This window comes from Anomalospiza imberbis, chromosome 14, assembly GCF_031753505.1.
Source record: "Anomalospiza imberbis isolate Cuckoo-Finch-1a 21T00152 chromosome 14, ASM3175350v1, whole genome shotgun sequence".
In the NCBI taxonomy this organism is placed as follows: Eukaryota; Metazoa; Chordata; class Aves; order Passeriformes; family Viduidae; genus Anomalospiza; species Anomalospiza imberbis.
In genome coordinates, this window is record NC_089694.1 from 13,056,182 (window position 1) to 13,078,357 (window position 22,176).

Genomic DNA, 22,176 nt, shown 5'->3' on the forward strand with positions numbered 1-22,176 from the left:
AGAATGATTTAAAGCCTTTACCCTTGAACTTTTTGCCTCTGTCTGTTGGATGTTGTGCCTCTAAATTACTGTCCTCCAGCCTGAAACCTATTTGTAGAGTTGTAGCAGTGCCAGCTATGATTGTGATGTGAAGCAAGTTACAATACTTAATCACTATGAATTTCATAGGCTGTTCTGCCAGTTGGATGTCAGAAAATGCATTGTTGTGCAGCTCTTTGGACTAAGCAGGATTTGATACAATGATTTGACATCACCTGCAAAAGATGTGTCTGTTCATAGTCTATGTTTCTGTCTTAAACTGTTCAGCTGGTTTTATTCATTACTTGTTTTCCTGTTGAAAGGAAGGTCATTTAAGCAAGTTGTGTTCCATGCCTCTTGTGCAGTCTGTGTGGTTTTTCCGCCTCACCACAGCTTCCAAGTTATTCATTTTTTATGTTGCTCTACCCCTGAGCTTTCTTGCATAACTTTTTCTTCCACTGTGCTTAGTAGCTGTTTAAGATAAAGCATGAAAAGAAGGCATTGGATCTTTGTTCTATAAATAAATCCTATCAATTTCCTAATAGCAGTGATTTATCAGAGCAAATTCTTTTCTTCAAGGCCTTCTTAATTCCTTTTAAATTTCTTTCTTCTTAGTTCCTTCCTTCTTCATTTCCTTTAAGACTTTGATGGAGGATCAGATCATGCATATTGTACTGGCAAAATTAATGTATTGTTCTATTCTTAAAACCCATCCAGCACAAAACAAGGCTTATTTACAGTTGTTTACTTTCAGCCTTATTGAGCTACTTGTTTCAGATGAACACTAAACTTCTAACTATATTACTCCTTTTTTGAGTAAAGGCACCTAGAAATTTTACCTAAAGCATTAATCAGATTAAGAACTTTAGTACTGACACAGGTCAGGTGTTCCAAGAATCTCAAGGATCTGTGTGTCTGGATAACACACACTTTAAATGCAATTTTTGTCCCTGACTCATCTGAGCTTCTCTCAGAAGTCGTGAGATAGAACAAGATAAATGCTTAAATATCTCCAAATTGAGCAAGAGGTTTTGGATGTTTGACACAAGAGGTGAGTTCCACTCAGGGTGCCTCGCAGCAGTGTAATCATTTGCAGCAGGGTTGCATGTGAGTTACAACGCTGGCACCCTGATGTACTAACACTGTGCAACACATACTTTAGCCAGAGATGCTAGACAAGGATAAATCTGACTTCATCTTATCAGAACTTGGATATATCATAGCTCCTTTTGCAATGCATTCAGGGAAAAGCAGGATTAAATATAAATATTTTTATTTTCATGGCTTTTACACAGATAAAACACTTAACCAGCTACTTGCTGCATTTTATTCTGTGACAAGGACTTACTTACATCTCACCACATTGAAAAGACACACAAAGATATCCAAAAATAATACAGCTTACTTAAGTCTCTGATGTTTCAGCCATGAAGAGATGAATTGTTAGCAAAATTGGATGGAAGACAGGAAATGAAAGTGAACAAGATTAGATTTTTTTTTTTTTTTTTTTTACCTTTGCTTCAGGTCTGAGGTCTAGCAAGATGACATTTAGGAATCATCTAGGAGCTATCTAATTTAAACATAAGTGAAAATCAGAAAGCTTCAGCTCAGTGGTCCAAAGAGGAGTGTTGGATTACCACCTCTTGCAAAGGATGACTTCAGTAAGAGGACAGTATGAGGTAATTAATCTTCCCTGGGCTTTCAGCTTTACAAAAGTTCACCAGCCATTTGGTTTTTAACTTGTACTGTAGTGAACATGTGTATATCTTACAAGGAAAAAAAGCAGCCTAAAAAATAAGTATTTTAAAGTATAAAAGTATAAGTATTCTCACACAGCCAAGCTGTGCAGAACAGCTTTCAACAACAAGATCACATGCTGCTTTCTCCCATATATTCCTGCAGTAAGTTGGAATTGTCTAGTGAAGCATCATCTTGGGTATGGTTTTGCTGCTGAAGGTGAAAGGTGTTCTATGAAGGAGTCAAGGAATTTCAGGAGGAGAGAGAATTATCTTCCCTAAGGCAATCAAATTTTACTTGTGTCTATGTGAGTACAAGCCAAGCTTCACTGGTCCTTTTTTCCCCTTTGCATTTCTTACCCACAGGGTGTCTGTGATGGAGATCCTGGGACCTGCTTCACTCACACCTTCAGTTGTGATGAGTACCTATGCTCATTCAAACCTGTATTACAGGATTATGTAACAGCAGTAAGTTTGGAAAATCAAGTTCTAGCTGGACAAAATAAGTGGGACAAAATCTGTTTGTCTCCCATTTCTCCCTCTGCTGTAATTCCATCCTTTTATCAAAGGGATGAAATACTCTTAGTGAAGAGATGAACACTTCTGTGCTCCATTGAAACAGCATGACAGCTTAGCCTCCAATTGCCTCCCCACTCCCTGGCCTGCCTCCAAAGGCAGACGGGAGCATTGCCCGAGAGGCAGCACTGCAGAGGGGATAACCAGATCACAACTGCTCACTTCTTAGCAGCTTGGTTCTGTGCCTCTCTTGCAATTGCTGGGAGCAGCAGGAAATTTTGCTCAGCTGAGGCTGGAGTTTCTGCTGAGCATGTGAAAAGTGGTTTCTATTTATTTATTTTGAAAAGAAGGTTCATAAGATTATCACCTTCATGGAAGCTGACAGCAAGATCCATACTTATTTTTGGTTGCTAATGCTTGTAAAGTTAAAATTTTTATTCGGTTTGACATTTTAAGGTGTGCAGGGGCTTTGTCTTTATTTTACTCCTCTGGTTTCTCTTAATTTCTTGTGGATATTTGCAGTTTTCATACTCTGCTGCTCCCTGCCATCACTATGACTACCTCCTCTCTGCAAATCTGTTGTCCAAAACTTATTGCCACTATGGCAATCATATGTACCATCTCATGGTACATATTAAAGTCCTTTGCATAAAAAGTGATCAGAGATATTATTCATTTGAACTAACACATTCTAGAACACATTTGTTCCTTTGTGGTTTTTACCTGAACATTTTGAACCGTAGAATCTTATTGAAAAATTATAGGGAAAATAGTGTTTGGAAAGGATGTACTAGTTTGAGCTGTTCATCAAACAACTCCTGCAAAACACCTTTGAGTCTCACTGACTGAAGGGGAAATGATGGTATCCAGAACAGACAAATTACTTTGCTGAAGTGTCATGCTTAAAAGAGTAAGCTCAGCATGGGGCCTTTTGGATCCAGTACACTACACTTATTATGAGAGGAGATCAAGGATGCAGGCTAGACAGAAATAATCTCTGACGTTTTCCTGCTTTTGCACTTATAAAACAATAAAATGTAGAATAATTATTTTAGTAACCAGACACACGCTATTCATCCTGTACTTGTACACAGAGTAGTACCAATTCCTGAATACATTGTGAATTGCATCTTGGTATGTTACATATTGCTTTGGGAAAATTACTGTGGTGCTTCTCAAGAACCAAAAGAACACATCCTCCTGTGGGGCTGGCTGTGTACTGGGGTCATCCCAGGTGTGTTGATGGGATGCTCCTGGAGGTGCTGGCCATTTTCAGCACATGAAGCAGTGTTACTCATGAGTAGGTGTAGATCACTTTGTATCTTCTTACAAATCAGTCTTTGGAACACACTAATATAGTAGCAGAACCAATGTCCTACTGTGTACACAGTAAACTCAGAGCAGTGCAGGAAATGTCCACAGTGGTTGTGAGAAAAATATTTTTGTACTTCTGAATCTTTTGCCTCACAGTTATGTTCCCTAAGGTGAACTGTGAAGAAAGAAGGTAGTAGAGAAAGGAAGAATCTGATCTTATCAAAAAGACACTGTTAAACACTACTACAATTGTTAGTTCTATGACTCTTGTTCTTACTACCCTTGATTTAGTCAAGCATAATACAATGTGTCATTAAAAGAATCCTCATTAGCAAGTCCTTCTAAAAGGCTTTATCCTAACCTTGAGAAATTTTTTCCTACCTTGCTCTGCTTAGTTACAGATCCCTGTTTATCATCCCCTGTGCTTCCACCTTCATGACACTTGCTTTGCATCCCACAGTTTGCACATATGAGAGGCAGAATGAGAGGAATCACTCCTCTCATGCTTTGTAAGTAGAATTACACTCAGAAACCATCACCTGAGTCAGAGCAAAGTAGTCATGTACTTTGGTGTCCTTGTCAAATTACTAATTGCAAGGTTTTAAAGTTTGAAATTGAGAGTTGCTTAACAGAAGAAGGTGACCTCCCTGTTAGCAATACCTGAATACTGATGAGCTTATTCACTTCCCTTCTAAGGCAGCTGGAGAAAGGGGAAGAGAGGGTGTACAGGAAAAAAGAGGGAATAGATTTCACTATTAAAAATAAATGGGGAATGGGTTATTTTGGGGTTTTAAATAACTGCAATGTTGCTACTATGCAGACGATGCCATTCAAAAATACCCTCTAAAATCTGCAGCAACTATTAATCCTGAATAATAAACAGAACTGAATTTGTAGATGTTTAAATAATAGACCAACCCTTGCCAGCTGTCCACATTAAAGAATTCAGTAGCCTTACATGACATCTTGTTTACACAGGCTTTCCTGTTTGGGGGCCTTATCTTATTATTGTACTCACTGTGTAAATTGAGAAATTGTCTGTGTCTTGCTTATGTGCATGGAAGTTAATTCTGTACTGTGCTTGCCTGCCCTCACTGAGCTCTTGGGACAGTGTGATTCTTTGAGCAGTAGCTGTAGGCACATTTCCTGAAATGGGAGTAGGGAGGGTCGGGAAGAACTCCAGTTCCTCAATCCACCCAGCTGTTCTCTGGCCTACCCATCCACAGAGCTGGAGCTGCCAGTGTCTAATTTGCCATGTTTATAGGCCCAAACAGGAAATGTGAGAAACCAGGACTGAGGCGTGCCTTTAATCCACTGCTTCTGGTGGTGATAACAGCATCTGCCTTACCTGCTGTCCAGCACTCAGAAGCCTAAATAGTATTTTAGAAACAGCTCTGATGTCCTTGGGAAAACTGGTGTGAGATCACTGACCTGGGCTTGGGGAGAGAGGGAGCATGCTGCAGGTGAACAGATCTGCATGACACACTTCAGCTGTAGAGAAATGACTCTATATGAAATGAAGGCTTATAATGAGTATTTTTGAATTAGGAATGTTAATAATTAAAGTCTCCAATGTATTTTCTAGTGCATAGCTCTGCAATTCAGGCTGCAAGGATGGACTACAATGATACCATCTCAAGAATGTTAACAAACTGAAAGTCTAAGCAGATGCCTCTCATACAATGTTTGTACTTTACCCTTGAGTGCTAATGTTCACAGATGGCTTAGAAAGTATGATTGGTTTGATTCTGAAAGTACAGCTATGGAATTCTTCAAAGATAAAAATGCTGTTTAGAGATATATCAACATTATTTCTCAGGGGTTCATGTTTGCTATTAGTATTTCACTTCATCCCAGTATGTGCCAGAGGAGGATACAGATATTAGTGCCAGTGTTAATACTTTTAACAGATCTCTCTCTCATTTTCTTCATGGCAGCTTGTACAGAAATAAATTTCATCGGTCCATAAAAGGAAAACAGTGCATTTTTGATAATAATCAATTTAGGGATAAATAGATTTGCCAACCAGAAGCTTCCTGTAGTGATTACTTTCTATAATGCATGAAAATTAAATTATAATCACTTTGTGATTACTTATATTGATTCATTGAAAACTGCTTTGCTCTTTTGGCATTTGAGTAAACTGGCCACAGTGCCCAACCATTTGTGAAAACACGGTTTCTTAGAATTACTGAGTGATGCATAAAAATTCCTTAGACTTGCTTTTGTGCCAAATGCCACTGCTGGCGAAATCACTGGGGAACATGTGCCAGGGCAGGTTTCACATGTGAAGAGTCAGGATGTCCTTACCAGGCAGAGCTCAACACCAGGGCTATTATATATTGCTTGATCATATTCACAGTCTCAAAACACTCTTCCTTGTCAGAGGAAACCTTATTGGAGAGTGTACCCAGGCATGGAAACGATACTTTATAAGATCTGCTGTGGGTCTGATAGTACAGCCATTTCTTACAGAGTCCTATGAATAGGCTTTTTCCCACTAAAAATATTGCTGTGCTGAATTTTTACCATGGCTTAATGTGTGTCATAGAAAATAGTTGATTTTAAGATATTTAGCTATTATGTTGGTGGCCTCACCTACATTACTAACACTTGTGCAAGCACTGTAGTAGACCCCCAAAACCTTTATATGCCTTGGCATATTACTAAGCTTAAAATGGATTTGATCCTCAGTGGTGGTGGTAGGTGGAGAAGGCTGACATTCACCCTGGGACTTCCAGCAGAGTGACTAAGGAGGAGTGCTGTACAAGGTATTGCCACTTCAGCCAAGGTTGAGGTTTAACCTTTCCTGTGACACTCCCGACTCCTCACACTGAATCCAGCAGTGGTTTAGTCCAGGAGCTGAACAACAGGCTGCTCAAAGGCCCATACATCCGGGGTGGAGGGGACATCTGAGCTGTGAGACCAGTTTGTCCAAGGTCTGTGATTTCAGTGTCTGCAATTATTCACTGGCAGCATCCCAACTTGCTTTTCAGCACCAGAACTTGTGTGCTGTGTGAAAAAGACTTTTTCTCTGTAATTTGTTCTTCTATTGGACTGAACTTAATAAGATTTCTATATACTCAGGCAAACCAGGAAATTCATATCAAGTACCACTTAGTGTATTTGCATTTGAAAGAGGCAAGCATTATGGTAATTAAATGCATGTGCAATAGTGAAATAATTCCTTGGCTTTTTGCATAAAAAGTCTACAAATGAAGCGAAGTGTCACTTGGGGATGCAATGTTCAATACATTTCCAGCAGCTGATCCATGTTAGGAGAGTTGCTGATACCTGTGAGATACACTGCTTATACACAACATTAATTCCAAAATATGCAAACATCAAAGATACTGAATAGTATTCATGAGTTGATTGCATGTCATGTGCTGTAGCTGAACTTGTAGTAACTGTGCTCTTCATCTGATTCACACTTTTCCAGCGTGTGCAGGAAGGAAGTGTAAGATCCACATCAAAATAAACTTCACTGTAATCGTTTAGAGGAAGTACACGTGCTTGAATATGTATACACACACTGTGTAATACACAATGTACTGCACTTTTGAGTCACACATCTCACTGAACAATAGCATTGTGACAGACCATTGCAGCCATCATTCCTGGTAATCTTATGGTGAGTGCATACACAGCATATTTGAGGCCTCAGGTATGAATCTTTACAGACCAGAAAAGCAGATTATTTTCAATCCCATTCTTTGTGACAAAAAAGTGACAAAAGAGAGCATTTTTGTCTCAGAACTTACACTTTTGATAAGAAAGAGCAACCAATACAGTCCTGAGGCACTTAAAAAATTAAATTATAGATTCCCATTAGAGATGCATTAGTTTTCTGTAAATGGGGTTTTTTTCTTAAGTTGTTTTTGGGCTTTTTTAGTAGTCTGGTCCCAAAGACAATGATATTCACCAGTACAATTCACTGTTAAACTTTCATTAGTATTCAAAGGTGCGCCTATCACTTGCTAAAATAGAAAAATGCAGATACCATCAGATGTTTCAGTATCATAGTGGTTCCCACATGCAAGTGAGTTCATGTTGACTATTTACAACATTGGTATACTTGTCATCAGTTTACCTGTCTGTTAAATGTGTAAGACAACACAGTTACAGTCTTAATTCTTTTAAAATCATCCTATGATCTGCTGTATTATACATCTTTAATAATCTTACAGTTGCTGATTGGGAAGCATTTTGTGTAGTTAACAGTGAATTTATTTTGTACAGGAATATCGGCAATTAATCTATTCTCTCTACTGCAATTAAAGGTAGCAACCATGAAAAATTGCTCAGCTTTTAATAAAACTAGTTCTTAATGAAACATTAAATGTCATGGGGAGCTTTTTAGTTTATGTAACTTTTTCTACATTGGCGACTCCCTGGCTCCGCAGAGTTTGCGCCCGCACAACTGGAAACACTGAACGTTTCTTTAAAGAGCAAACAGAGTGTTAATTGATTCACAAATAGCTCTGAAGTACTCAGACAGTTTCCCGCAATTCTAACCCTTGATTTCCTCATTCCCCAATGTTCTTTCCACCAGAAAGAAAGAACGTTGAGAATGCCACCGACATTCCCTTTCCATGGGAGCTGCGGTGGGTGCTGAAGAACGCCGGCAGGAACCGCAGGAGCAACGCTGCGCCCAGAGCAGCCGCGGACAGTGCGTGCGCTGGATCCCACTGCGGGCCGGGCCGAGCCCGCACCGCTCCGAGCCCCGCACCGCTCCGAGCCCCGCACCGCTCCCGCCGGGCCGGGCCGAGCCCGCACCGCTCCTGCCAGGCCCGGCCCCGCACCGCTCCGAGCCCGCACCGCTCCGAGCCCCGCACCGCTCCTGCCAGGCCCAGCCCCGCACCGCTCCGAGCCCGCACCGCTCTTAGCCCCGCACCGCTCCTGCCAGGCCCGGCCCCGCACCGCTCCGAGCCCCGCACCGCTCCGGCCAGGCCCGGCCCCGCACCGCTCCTGCCAGGCCCGGCCCCGCACCGCTCCGAGCCGCGCACCGCTCGGGGCCGCTCGCTCGCGGGGCCGCGGCGCCCCCGCGCGGGGAACGGGACGGGGAAGGGGAAGCGCCGCTCCCGGCGGGGTTCAGGCTCCGGTGATGGTTCAAGACACCGCCCCCGGGCCGCCTCTGCCGGCCCCGCCGCCTCGCAGGGCCATGGCGGCGGCGCGGCTGTGCCTCTGCCTCTGCCTGTGCCTGCTGCGGCTGCCCCGGGATGCCTTGGCGGCCGGCCCGGCTGCGGCGGGGCCCGGAGCTGGGCGCGGGCCCGGGGGTTCGTTCTGGCGGCGGGGGCTGGGCTGGGGTGAGCGGCCGGCGGGGGCCCGGTCTGTTCCCGGGGCCCGGCGTGTCCCGCGGGGCTCGGTCTGTTCCCGGGCCCCGGCGTGTCCCGCGGGGCTCGGTCTGTTCCCGGGGCTCGGTCTGTTCCCGGGGCCCGGCGTGTCCCGCGGGGCTCGGTCTGTTCCCGGGGCCCGGCGTGTCCCGCGGGGCTCGGTCTGTTCCCGGGGCCCGGTGTGTCCCGTGGGGCCCGGCGTGTCCCGCGGGGCCCGGTCAGTTCCCGGGGCCCGGCGTGTCCCGCGGGGCTCGGTCTGTTCCCGGGGCCCGGCGTGTCCCGCGGGGCTCGGTCTGTTCCCGGGCCCCGGCGTGTCCCGCGGGGCTCGGTCTGTTCCCGGGGCCCGGTGTGTCCCTGGGGAGGTTGCGGCTTCAGCTGCCGGCGGCGAGCGGGTCCTGCGCACGTCGAGCCCCCCAGTACAGTCCGCCACCTTGAGAGGGCGTTTTAAAAAGACGCGTGCCATCAGTTGAAGAAAAATGGTTTTATCTGTTGGGAACAGAATTACACAGAACTACAGCGTTGTTTACGTGTGGTTTAACACCCTTCTCAAAGTTGGCAGGCCGTAGATTTCGGTAGTAGGTAGATCTATAAATTTTCTCTTTATTTTGCACCACCCTACTTTAGCCAGCTGCAAGGACTCGCCATCTGTAGCACCTGGAGAAAATACCATGGTTGCAAGGAATGAAATAGGAAGGGAATGAAAACCACTATATTTCTGTCTCGGCCACATAAGAATTTCTGTATTTGAAGAATTAATCACATTGTTTACATTCTCTTGCAAAGATATTATTGCTCATTTTATTAATTTTTTTTTTTTTTTGTCCTCAAATGTGTTTAAAGGTTAAAAACTGATATCAGCATGAAGTAACTGCTCAGGTTAATTTATTTCTAATTCTGTTTCTTCATAGATGGCATGAATGTCTTGTTTATAATTGTGGATGATCTGCGTCCTGTGTTAGGCTGCTACGGAGATAAGCTTGTGAAATCTCCCAACATTGATCAGCTTGCTTCCCAAAGTATGGTGTTCAGCAATGCATATGCCCAGGTGAGATAAATGACTTAAACATGTTTTCTCTATGCAAAATAATTGCTGGTTTTATCACAGTAGGTGTTAGGCAGGCCACTGGAAACAGCAAGTATTTATTAACTTGAAGTCTTTTCAGTAGAAAACAAATGATTGGGCTGAACTGTAGTGTTTGAACCTATCTTTACTAAGGTGAGAAAAATGAAAACAGGGCATTTAAATTATGGTATTTGTGTAGCCCTTGGAGGAGTAGGTTGCCACTCAAGCGTTTTCACTGTTTGTAGCCAAGTGCTGCTTAAAAATACTATTTTACTAAATTATTTTTTTTTCTACTGCTTACAAAAGATTATGTTTTACTTTTTAAGCTTTTGAGGGAATCAGTTCTGTAGACTGCTATAAAGGAGCAGTTTGTGTGGTAAGCATCACTTTAAAATAGAGGAATGAAAACATCACTAATGGCTCTTCACTTGAAAACTCTGTGTAGGATGTCTACATTCCTAAGTTCTTCTCTGCTGAGAAATTAGAAGTTTGGGTCTAATTCCAACCCAAAGCAGTAACTCTTGGGTTTTGTCAGTTTTTTGAGGCAGAATTGGTCAGACCTTTGGACTGTAACCCACACCTCCTGTGTTTATCCTTTCTTTATTCTTAAGGCAGTCCAGATCAACTACACTTTTGGCTCTTGTCAGCACAGTTGACCTGCCACTGCTGCTTGATTCTGTGTAATGTGAGCAACCAGATTTCAAAAGCACTGCCGTTATGGAACTTGACTTGCTTTTTTTAAAAGCTTGCCATTTGGAATTGATACGCTTAATAAGGATACTGTTCATTCCAGCCTGAGATGATGTGAAACTCATTCCCTGTGATTCCCAAGTTTTCAGATAGTTGTGGTGCAGCTATCGATGCCTTGAGAGGCTACCTAGAACAGAGGCTAGACAGTGTTGAAGGAATAAAGTAGGGGTTTATTAAAAAGGCCTTCAAAGGATACACCTTGGGCAGTACAAGAGCCCAGCTGAAGCTACACCCAAGATGGATGATGGGTCACAACTTTTCACACTTTTGTAAGTTTTGGTCCATTTACATATGAGGTTAATTGTCCAATTACAGCTTCAGGTTATGAAGTCCCATCCTCCCAGTTTGCTCTCCTCAATTCACTGTTGTTTATACTGTTTATATAAGTGCTTTATACTTTCACTAGTTTTATTATTGGTCCTGGACCTGCAACAGTGTCCTTGGTTCTTGGGCTGGAAAAGGATTGTTTTGTCTAACTAAACTGTGACGAGAACTTGCTAACTCTTTATATGAAGTTCAGAGTTGTATACTAATGCAGCACAGAATCTGGAAAATATGAAAGCTAAAACTTAAGGCATCACTATGCCCAAGGTATCTTGTACGTGTGTTCTGGTTTTTGTTCCAAATGTCTCTCCTTGGCTGCCTTTCTCCTCAGCAAGCCGTGTGTGCTCCCAGCAGAGTGTCATTTCTCACTGGCCGCAGGCCTGACACCACCCGGCTCTATGATTTCTACTCCTACTGGAGAGTTCATGCAGGAAACTATTCCACCATGCCCCAGTATTTCAAGGAAAACGGCTACGTGACCCTGTCTGTGGGGAAAGTTTTTCATCCTGGTATGGTTTGAATTGTCATTTGCTTAACACAGAAATGCTTGATGTGTATAGTCTCACAAACTTAAATGAGTATTGATGTGTGATTCTCATCTATATTAAGAACCTAAATCATAATCATAAGCCAGATTTTACAGTGGTTGTCATTGAGTCTTAGGCATTAGAGATGAGTGTATTAGGTGACTTTTATCTAATGGATGTATTCACATCCTATCTGGGAATTGTGGGATTAAATATCGGACGTTCTAAAAATACATCTGGAAGTTAAGTATCTGCTGAAAATGAAATTACTTGTTGGCTTATTTCTGCCTGTACATGTTTCATGTTTCCTAATAGGCTGTGAGTCGGGATCAGGATATGTAGAATGTATGACTAATGCTTCAAGTTCAGTAGGAAAATAGTTCACTAGTTAAAAAGCAGTAACACTACTCAGTTGAAAAATACTGTAATACTGACCCTCTTTTTGGCTGTTCCTTATCCTGGAACTAAACTTGTGTGGATAGTTTGAGTATGTGTTTCAGTTTATAGTAAAGCTAATCAAAGATATACATGAAGACTGTTATTAGTCCTGGGTGTTTTTTTGTTTTTTTTGGGTTTTTTTTTGGTGTTCCCTGAAGTAAGGTTCTTCAACAGGCTTGTGTCTCCCTCACTAGTACAAGGTGTATTTCAGGAAAGAATATCTGTCTTAAACTTTTTGACTTTTATTTCTTGGTTATCTTTTCCTCAGTTGTCAAAGATTATTTGAAATGTGTCTTCATTTAACATATTTGAAAAAAAAAACCAAACAATTGAAGACAAGTTAAACTTGTGTCTGAGCTCTTCATTGTTCAGTGAACTATTAGAGCATTTTTAATATCTTTATCACTTCCAGGGATTTCATCCAATTACAGTGATGACTATCCCTACAGTTGGTCCATTCCACCCTTTCATCCTTCAGCTGAAAAGCACGAGAATGATAAGGTCAGTGTGATTTGTGGCACTCTAACAGAGAAGGGTGTTCAAGATATAAACAAGTTCTTTGTATCAAAGACAGGCTGGGTTTTGAGGCTGCACCCTTGTGCAGGAAAACAAGTAACCACTTCAATACTTTGTTTCTGTACAAACTTTCCAAAAGAAGGCCTAGATTATCAGATGTGTATTTTGTTAATCAATGTGCCTGTCCTGCAGATGTTTTAAAGATTTCTAAATTGGTATTTGGAAACTTCAGTTACTGAGATATAAGCAAGAATGATCTTTATTTGTGTCTAGGTTATGAATTCCTTTATCTGACAAGTGTGGTTGTCAACTTGCACCTCCAACTGATCTGGCTTTGCTTTAGTTAGTGACAAAACATTGTCGGTAGTCTTGGAAAACTTAATGTGATAAAGACCTCAGGACTCAGTGAGCAGGGGTCATAATTAAAATAATGTTTAAATAATGTGAATCTTTATAATCTGATCCAGTTTTCTAGAATGTTTTTTACTCTTAAGTGTGACACAAACGAGTCCGGTTTATCTTTATGCAAACATTGCATTAGCGTCATGTGTTGGAGTCTGTACACTGCCCAGCAGGAGCTGCAGTCATGAGGGTACAGACAGCCTTGGCAGTGCTTTGGTCTTGGGTTTACTGCTGCAAGAAGACTGGTTTTAACAACAGCAGCATTTGCATCCATGACATAAAGAGAAGTAGGTTCATTTAGCAACCCTCCCAAACACCCTTCTGGGCCCACCTTTCCCTGGCCACTGTTTAGTCTAATTTATCTCTCTTCACTGATTACACATCAGCCACTGCTGGCATTTGCTCAGAAACTAAGTCAGTAGTTTCCAGGCAGCTTTCTATAAACTCTTGGGGTCAGAAGGAACTAAAATGTGTGTATATATAGGAGAACCTAATGCTGCTGCATCTCCATTAGATCAGAGATTCTATTCATTATAGAAGCTGTGGGCTTTTGACCCATGTGACTACATTTAATTTTCTACCCAGGTTTAGAGAGGATTTCTGCATTTTCATAGGCATGGAAGTTGGTAGAAACAAATTGGTTTTAAAGTTACAGAACAGAGGATTTTGTCATTGTATTTAACAGAAGTTACTGAACTAATTTTTTTTTTTTCTCATGAAGACTTGTAGGGGAAAAGATGGAAAACTTCATGCAAACTTGGTGTGCCCAGTGAACGTGACAGAAATGCCTGAGGGGACTCTGCCTGATATTCAGAGCACTGAGGAGGCCGTACACTTACTGAATGTCATGAAAACCACCAGGCAAAAGTTCTTCCTGGCTGTTGGTTACCACAAGCCACATATCCCACTGAGGTACCCACAGGTGAGGAGACTGGAACCTGCAGGAAAGGGAACTTAGATAAATGTTGCTTTTGTTTTAAAAAGCTGTTCCCACAAATGCTTTATTGCTGTTTCTGGAAAGAGAGTTGGAAAGCAGCCTTGATTTGGTGTAACTTCAGGAGTCACCTATGATGTATTTCAGAGCATTTAATGAGAATGAATTGTGACTCCTCAGCCAAAAGCCAGGCTTCTGCCACCATGATGGCGACTGCTATTGCATGGAGATGGGCTTCAGCTTGATGGAGTATGACATAATGAGGCTTTAAAGATCTTGTATTTCATTCTCTGTTTGACTTGGTGGCAAAACTCCTACTGATTTCAAAGTGGTGTTGGACCTTTTAGTAGTGTTGTTTTGAAATACAGGAGGCTGGATTTAGGTATTTACTAACTCAGTAGTTTTCAGGAATTGTTTGGGGATATCTGGTACTGCTGTTTAACACTCTGGTAGAAGGGGAATGAAGCCTTGTAAACTGTAATGTTAAAGAGTCCTGCAAGGGAAAGTGGTTGCTGTTTAAACACAAAATTAACAGTATATGTTGGAGGTGAGGACAGTCTTTATATGTGTTTGTGTTGTAAAGGAATTTCTCAAGTTGTACCCCTTGGAAAATGTCACATTGGCCCCAGATCCCTGGGTGCCTAAGAAGCTACCTTCTGTGGCATACAACCCCTGGATGGATATCAGACAGAGGGATGATGTGGAAGCATTAAATGTTAGTTTTCCTTATGGAGCACTTCCAGATGATTTCCAGGTAAGCTGTCAAGCTTTGTCTGAAGTCAAACTGCCTTTGCTTGTTCGAATGCAAGGGAGGAGTCAGCTGCTCTTGGATGCTTCCAGTTATTCAGCAACTGACCATTTGCAATTGTGAATTCCCTGCCTTGTATACTGTCACCTCTAGCTCTGTAGGCAAACCTTCACTGTCACTGCAGTTCAGGTTGCATGTGAGGGAATGTATGTAGCAGCTACCAATGCTGTGTTTGTGTTCATTATTTGAGCCTGTTTATCTGTTTTAAGCCAGCACACAGTGTATCATCTTTAGCAAGATTTTCCTTGACTCTCCAGTGCTTATGCCAAAATTAAGTGCACTGGCTAGACCAAGAGATGCAGAATGGGTTGGTTTGCAGTGTTTTTCCTTGAAAGCACTTCTGGGAGGGGGAATTTTCTAGCTGCTCCCTCCCAGTTTACCTTTTCTGGGACATTAATTGGGCTACAGACAATTAAAATTAAAGCTTTGCAAGCAGAGTCCTTTAGTTCTTTTACACAGCCACCCCCTGGTTCTACTGGATGTGTCTGGGGAAAAACTTTTTTTTTCCTCCTGTTCTCTTAACTTGCAGCGGCAGATTCGTCAGAGTTACTATGCAGCAGTTTCTTACCTGGATGTACAAGTTGGCCTGCTTCTGAGTGCTTTGGATGATGCAGGACTCTCAAATAACACAATAGTAGTTTTTACTGCTGATCATGGTAAGCATTTAAATCTTCCTCGAGCTTACTGTTAAGAACTTCATTGTGCAACTCAGTGCTGGCATATTAATCCAGTGTGTGTTTCTATAGTGTCAAGCAGAACTGTCATACCGTGTTCCTCTGGCTTGTCTGAGCCAGATTGAGGGGACTGGCACTGGCTTCTGTGGCTGCACAGTTCTGTCCCCACAGGCACGTTTAATCAGGTTGAGGATTTGCTGGTGAGGGATGAGGCTGCCTGCCAGGACACAGGGCTGAGCTTGCTGTATTCCCACCCCCTACCCAAGGAGTGACTGTTGCTGGGAACTGTGCTCTAAGAGTACAGCCACCCCTTCTCCCCCCTTACCATTTGTAGAAAGCCATCTGGTACAGTGGGTAACAGGCTTTCTCATTAACTGCTCAAGTGTGTTTTCTTACACTTGTCATTGCTGCTTGCAGAGCATCTAAACTGATAGGGATATGGTTCCCTCTCATGACTGAGATTCTGCACACTCTGGATCCTGGTGGTAAAAAAACTTCATTTGAGCTGTGGGACAAATACCTCATTTGTATACCTCATTTACAAGCCTTTAATGCTTGTTTCAATACTCCAATATACATTAAAATAACCCTGTCATGATCCATTTGATTGTGGGATTGCTTAGCTGATTTAAACCAGTTAGGATGTTAATTAACTACATAAATTTAAAGTCACATATATAGTAAATTTGGGATGACTTCTGTGAGCATGTGTATATAAAAAGCTCTTACAAGTTGCAAAGTAATGGGATTAATACTTTTGGTACTAAAGTGACTCTAGATGTTCCTTCTGACTTGTTTGTAAACTGATTTTTTTTCTTTTCCTTGCTTTGGATAACTGTAAACAGTTGGTGTTTCCAATACCATGGCTGGCAAAGTGATCAAGAAAATACATGTGTTAACATAGCTATCACAGAGTTCCTCTGTCTTCCCCCAAAGTGAAGTTGGCCGTGGAAGGAAGTCATGTTGGCATCTCTTTCAAGAGGACAAGTAGAGCTGAAAAGTTTTATCTCTATTGCTTCCTCAGGGGTAGCATCCTGATATGGCAGTCTGGCTTAGAGAGCAGCCTTGGCTCCAAGGGATGTTCAGCTACAGTGTTAACAGGAGCATTGGAGAGCTGGCAGCTGCCCAAAACTTAAATGAATGCTTTGTGGAATTGATCTGGAGACTCTTGCAGACACTGTGATACATCCCAATTCCTCTTTTCTGCTGCTTTAATGCTAATTTCCTAATTCTAATCTTGAGAATCTAGACATAAGGAAAGGTGTAATTATTTCCTTTATGAAAGAGTATCAAGTTGCAAGATTTAGGTGGCTGTTGAAATAGTTTTCGCATTAGAGAAAAGCCTTGTTACATCTAAATACAGATTATTTATCTTTTAATATAACCTTTATAATAGACTAGTGGCCTCAACAGTCAGATTCAATTTATAATGAAGAAGAAGTCACTACTAGATTACAAACCAGTGTCTGCTCTGAATTGTCTTCTTTGTCACCTAGGGTGGTCCCTGGGAGAACATGGTGAATGGGCAAAATACAGCAATTTTGATGTTGCTACCCGAGTGCCGCTGATGTTTTATGTCCCAGGAATGACAACTTCCCCTGTCAGTCAGGGAGCAAGAGTCTTCCCCTACCTTGACCCTTTTAGCCATATTGGAGGCTCAGTACCTCAAGGTAAATTTCCAGTGCTTATTTTTTGTTTGCAATGGTTATAGAGGTGGTTATGTGTCACCAGGCACCTTGAGAATTTACTTTGTCTTTCTGAAGAGCACTTTTTCAAACTAATGGATATGATTATCTCTAAGGCTATTGGAGAAACATAAATGCAGACGTTTTCTTCTTAAAAGTACATCATAAGTGCATTGACTGGCATCTTCACAGCTAACTGCCACTCCTTAATTGCCTTGATTTTGGTGCTGCCAAAAATCCTGTACAGAGCACTTTGAATAAAACACCAGCTGAATTATTAGAAGAAGTTGTTGTCCAACCATCCTGTTCCATAACTTATATTTTGATATTATTTCTTCTAGGGCAAAGTAGAAAAGTGGTGGAGCTGGTATCTCTCTTTCCAACGCTTGCAGAGCTGGCTGGCCTGCAGGTCCCTCCTGCGTGCCCAGAGATGTCGTTTGGTGTTGTGCTGTGCACTGAGGGAAGAAGCATTGTCCACTATTTTAATACCTCTGAAGGAAAGGTGGAAGAAGGCAAGGAAGGGTGTGATGACACCGACAGGTGTTTTAATGAAGAACCTGTTGCTTTCAGCCAATATCCCCGGCCTGCAGACACTCCCCAGTGGAACTCTGACAAACCAAAGCTGAAAGACATCAGGATCATGGGCTATTCCATGCGTACCATTGACTACAGGTACACGGTGTGGGTTCAGTTTGATCCCAACAACTTCAGTGCTAACTTCGAGGATGTCCATGCAGGAGAGTTGTACATGATGGAGAATGACCCAAACCAGGATTATAACATCTATAACAATACTTCACATGGTTGGTTTTTCAAAAAACTTCTTGGCTTTCTAAAGCACTAGGGTTCAGAAACTTCTTGGTGCCTGTTCTTGCAACTGAATTAATGCTTCCTTCTTTTGTATAGAACCTTTCTGTTGTACAGAAGACATTTGGATTGAATAAAAATCCTGCTAGTATCAAAACAAGCTATTGCCTTTGTCTTGTTATGGCTCTTAGTGCACTGAAGTAGCCAGAGGGGACTTGTGTAGCTGTTTTCAAACACAATCTTGTAACACTTCTGAAAAGGCCACACAGAGCATCAGGTCCATACTGTGAAACATCTCAGTGGTCTTCTGTAGCAAGTGAAGAATTAATTTTCATTATCTGTGCTGAAACTGTTGGTGTGGAAGGTGGAAAACCGGAAACTTCCGTGTTTGAGTGGCCGTGTGGAGAATGTAAATTGCGACACAGGGCCTGTCCCCTTTACCCTGGAGAATTGGGGCTGGAGTGGTCAAGCAGACAGTTGGTAGTGGGAAGGGCTGAGGTGTTTGCTGTCATTAGACCTCTTACTATTGCCCAGAGAGAAACTTCATATGTTTTGTCCAAAATTTAATTATTTTAAATAGAAGCTTTAATTTGGAATTCATGCTTCTTATGATACAGCAGAAGAATCTGAATTTTTAATTAGTTAATGTGTGTGAAGTGAGTGCTTTCATCACTGAAACACTAAATAAGACTGGGGGGTTAAGGTAACACCAGTATTCTCTTTTGTGGATTTTCCTGAGGACTGGTTTAATGTGTCTCCACAGGTGAGAGGAGATGGAAACCTTTAGCTTTTGGAGCTGGCTGGTTGCAGAATTGCTCAGTGCACTTGAAGGTTGTCACATCCAGTGACAGAGACTTGCATGCTTGCCTTCCTAGGTGCTAATGGGCTTGGCATTCTGTTTTGGACTAGGAGAGCTAAAAGCCTCCCATTTAAATTTTTAGCATGACATTTAGCAACACAGGATGTTGAGCATTAGTTGTCCTGAGCTATGCTGTAGGTAATGTCCAGATGGCCAAATGCATTAAGGTAAATATGTTTGGGAGCTCGTATCTGAGAAAAATAGTTTTGCTGAGTATTTTATGTAAGTGCTGTCTGTACTTTGTACTCATAGCCACAAGATACACAGTGCTTTAGTGTGAAGGTAGTAACTTGTGTTGTTTTCTATCAGCCTGCTGGATTTCTGCAGTTCTGTCTTGGTAATCAAGAGTCTTAGAATTTGTACCTTAAAAAACAAGAGCTTGATGAGATGGTGTTCACTCCTGCTACCTTCTGTAATGAACTGCTCCAATTCCTACAAAAAGCCAGCCATTACTTGTCTTCCTCAGATAAATTGACTTTAATATCCTGGAGAAGCCATAGATAAAACTTTATTTCATTAAAATCCATGTGACAGTCTTATTCCTAATTGATGTAGGGATACCCACCATGCATCTGATTCTCTGTTAGAAGACAGTGGTTATTTAGTGCCTTAAACTCAATTACAAGAATGTATTTCATATGAACTTGCCATTTGTTTTACTCAGCCCAAGATCCTGTGTGTTCTACAGCATTACTATTCCAGGTAAAAATGTATTTTTCCCTCATTTATGCATATATACTTAGATCCTCAGCTGGTGTGAAGTACTTCAGTTGTATGTAGCAGATTCAATGTAGCTATACCAATTTCACACTGCTGAAGGTGTGTTTTACTGAGAGCAGTTCCAGGCAGAGATTTGGAGTCTGCAGCTAGAGCTAATTATATCTCTGACACACTTTCCTTCAAAGGAAAATCAAATATTGGGGAAGTTATTTTGGGGAATGTATTGAAGCGTTAAGGATTAATCTAAATCTCTGGTATGCTGGGTCAGTAATACAATGTGCATTTAAAATTGTTCTGGCAAATGGGTATTATCTGAGACTTGGCTACGTGACCTTTGTGTTTTGTTCTCCTGCTAAGACATCTGCAAAAAAAAAAAAAAAACAAAACACAGTTTTTGAGGGATGTAAAATTATAGTATGTAGATAAATTATTTAGGATTCTTTTGCATGGAAACATTTCTGTGCATACCCTGTCCTCAGCCTTCCATCACTTCAGGCAATTTAATTTTTCAAGTGGAGATAAAAGTCCTGGTGCTAGGTGATGAATATTTTTTTCCTCAAGTCATTCTCTTTATATTGAAAGGGAAAAGCTGCCCTTGACCTTTCTTAATCAAAATCCAGTAATCTTTTGGGGAGACATGAAACAGAATTGTCTCTGACAGCCAGTGAATCAAGATGTATCTGTAAGCTCAGGGCAAGGACATTCCTGAGGAATCGCAGAAGTCCCTGAGCAGGATTCTACAGTGCACCTGGAGAGATGGGCCCTTCTGCCTGCTGCTGAGGTGGGGCAGAGTGTTTCTGGGGATGAAAGAGGCACAGCAGTAAAAAATCCTCTGCTCTTGCAAGTGCCATGTTTGTTTTTTTACGGAACTGGGTGAGCGAAGGGAAAATGCAGCAGTGACAAATGGAGAATGCCCATTTTTTCAAGCAAACCAAAATACTGTTTCTGCTGGAGAACCTGAGCTGTGGGACTTGCTGGGCTGAGCAACCTCCACTGCAGAACAAAAAAGCTTAACAGGAGCAATAAAAGTAAAGTGCTCTTGTGAGCAGCGCTGTCTCTAGAGGGAAGAGGTTGCAAGCCAAGCATCCGGAAATAAATGAGATGCCAGAGTTGACCCTATTTCTCAGGATGGCACCAGAACAGCTGGAAGAACAGCAGGATGCTGCCTCAGCAGGAATTGTTACCTGTGGTACATGCATGGAGAGCCTCCACTGGGGACTGCAGAGTAGCCGCTGTAAGCACTTGGCACAAAGCAGAGTCAATAAACAGACCGCTGTTAATAAGCTAATGTACAGCAGTGATTAAGCAATGGAATCAAGATTTTGGTCCCTAAACAGCTGTACATCAGTCAGTCATAACTCATGATGTTTTTTCGAGTGTATAGATGCACAGAACCCTAAAATTAAACTTTCTGAAGGAAGGTGAAATATACATGATGTACAAAGCAGAAGCAATGGGAATTTAAAAAAAAATGGAGGCGCCTGTGTTTGGGTATTCTTTGTAGCACTACAGGAATGTTTATGGCGTGCTGTTTGCAAAGCAAAGATTTGGGTCTAATTTCAGGCATGCTGTGCACACTGGAGTAGATGGAAATGCTGTAGCTCCACACTGTGCTGTGCAACAGATTGGAATCCCCCCTTTGGCCTGTGCTTGCTGGGGGAAATGGGGTACGTTTTGGATTAATGTGAGAGTTGCGAGTGTGTTTGTGTGCTGAGGCAGGCAAAGGCAGCTGAGAGTCCCAGCTATTGGTCAGATGTTACCTGATTAATCACCATTGCATGTTAATTATGTATTAGTGACTTGCTGCTGTGTTGTCTTGGTCAAGTGGAGTCCCCTGCTGGAACGAGTGTTCACAGCATGAAGGATAGGATGTGGATGTGATGGTTCAATATCAGGGATGTTTCTTAATTCCTTGTGCTAATGTGCATTTTCTCTGATAGGCAGCAATATCACCAGTGGCAAAAGGACCATAATGTCATGGTTGGCACCCAGACTTGCAGGGCACTGTGCCCAGCTTATGTTTCATATACTTGGGAAGTGCCTGGTAGTTGCAGCTGAGTTCCTTTGTTGAATGTGTAATTCTTTTTTTTTTTTTTTTTTTTTTTTAACCTCCAGTGGTTACTTAGCATTCAAATGTGAAACGCTACATAAAGAATGAAATTGCCCTCCTGGTAACTAGGTTTTCCAGCACTTTACAGTTTTCTAGGCTATAGAACTTCTTGCTTTTCACATCAGAAACTCCCAACCAAGTTGATTCCGTGTCAAAACTTTTTATGTCTCTGTGTTTGACTTCCTAGCTAATGAAAATTATCTTCAGATCTGCATGGGTGGATCTTGACTCCAATGTTCTTCTCTGCCTAAATGTACAGGTCTCCTTTTAAAGTCTGTGGGAGCTCTGCTTATGAAAGAAGATAGGCTACCAATGTCAAGATCTACCATATGGAGCAGCAAAAAGAGCTTTTTGCCCTCTATCTGTAAAACTTGTCTCAGTGCTGAGTAGCAGAAGAACATTTCTATCCAGCAGTGTGTGAAGGCACCAACTATAATGGAGCTTTGACTAAGCAAGAGGAAATGGCAAAGTCTGAAATGTTTCTGTAGGTGCAGTTGGACAGGGAGTGGGATAATAGAGTGAAGTAGCAGAGAAAGGAACAGTAAGATGCAATGAACATGAACTTAGAGCATGAGGTAAGTCATGATCTGGAAGATTAGGATCCAGCAAGAAAACAGAACAGAAATCTAAAGAGAACAA

The 22,176-nt window shown here is 41.9% G+C and overlaps 1 protein-coding gene and 1 long non-coding RNA gene across 2 annotated transcripts; one reads left to right on the forward strand and one right to left on the reverse strand.

Moving 5' to 3' along the window:
* Positions 1-6,690: 6,690 nt before the first annotated feature.
* LOC137482567 (uncharacterized) lies at positions 6,691-8,689 on the reverse strand. Its single transcript, XR_011004139.1, has 2 exons — positions 8,594-8,689; positions 6,691-7,298 (listed from the first exon to the last, which is right to left on the reverse strand). It is a non-coding gene; the product is annotated as an uncharacterized lncRNA (long non-coding RNA).
* IDS (iduronate 2-sulfatase) lies at positions 8,677-18,008 on the forward strand. Its single transcript, XM_068204977.1, has 9 exons — positions 8,677-8,863; positions 9,829-9,965; positions 11,389-11,566; positions 12,435-12,523; positions 13,662-13,862; positions 14,458-14,628; positions 15,212-15,338; positions 16,853-17,026; positions 17,383-18,008. The coding sequence occupies exons 1-9, from the start codon at positions 8,692-8,694 to the stop codon at positions 17,883-17,885; spliced, it is 1,752 nt and encodes a 583-aa protein (XP_068061078.1). The 5' UTR covers positions 8,677-8,691; the 3' UTR covers positions 17,886-18,008.
* The last annotated feature ends 4,168 nt before the right edge of the window (positions 18,009-22,176 follow it).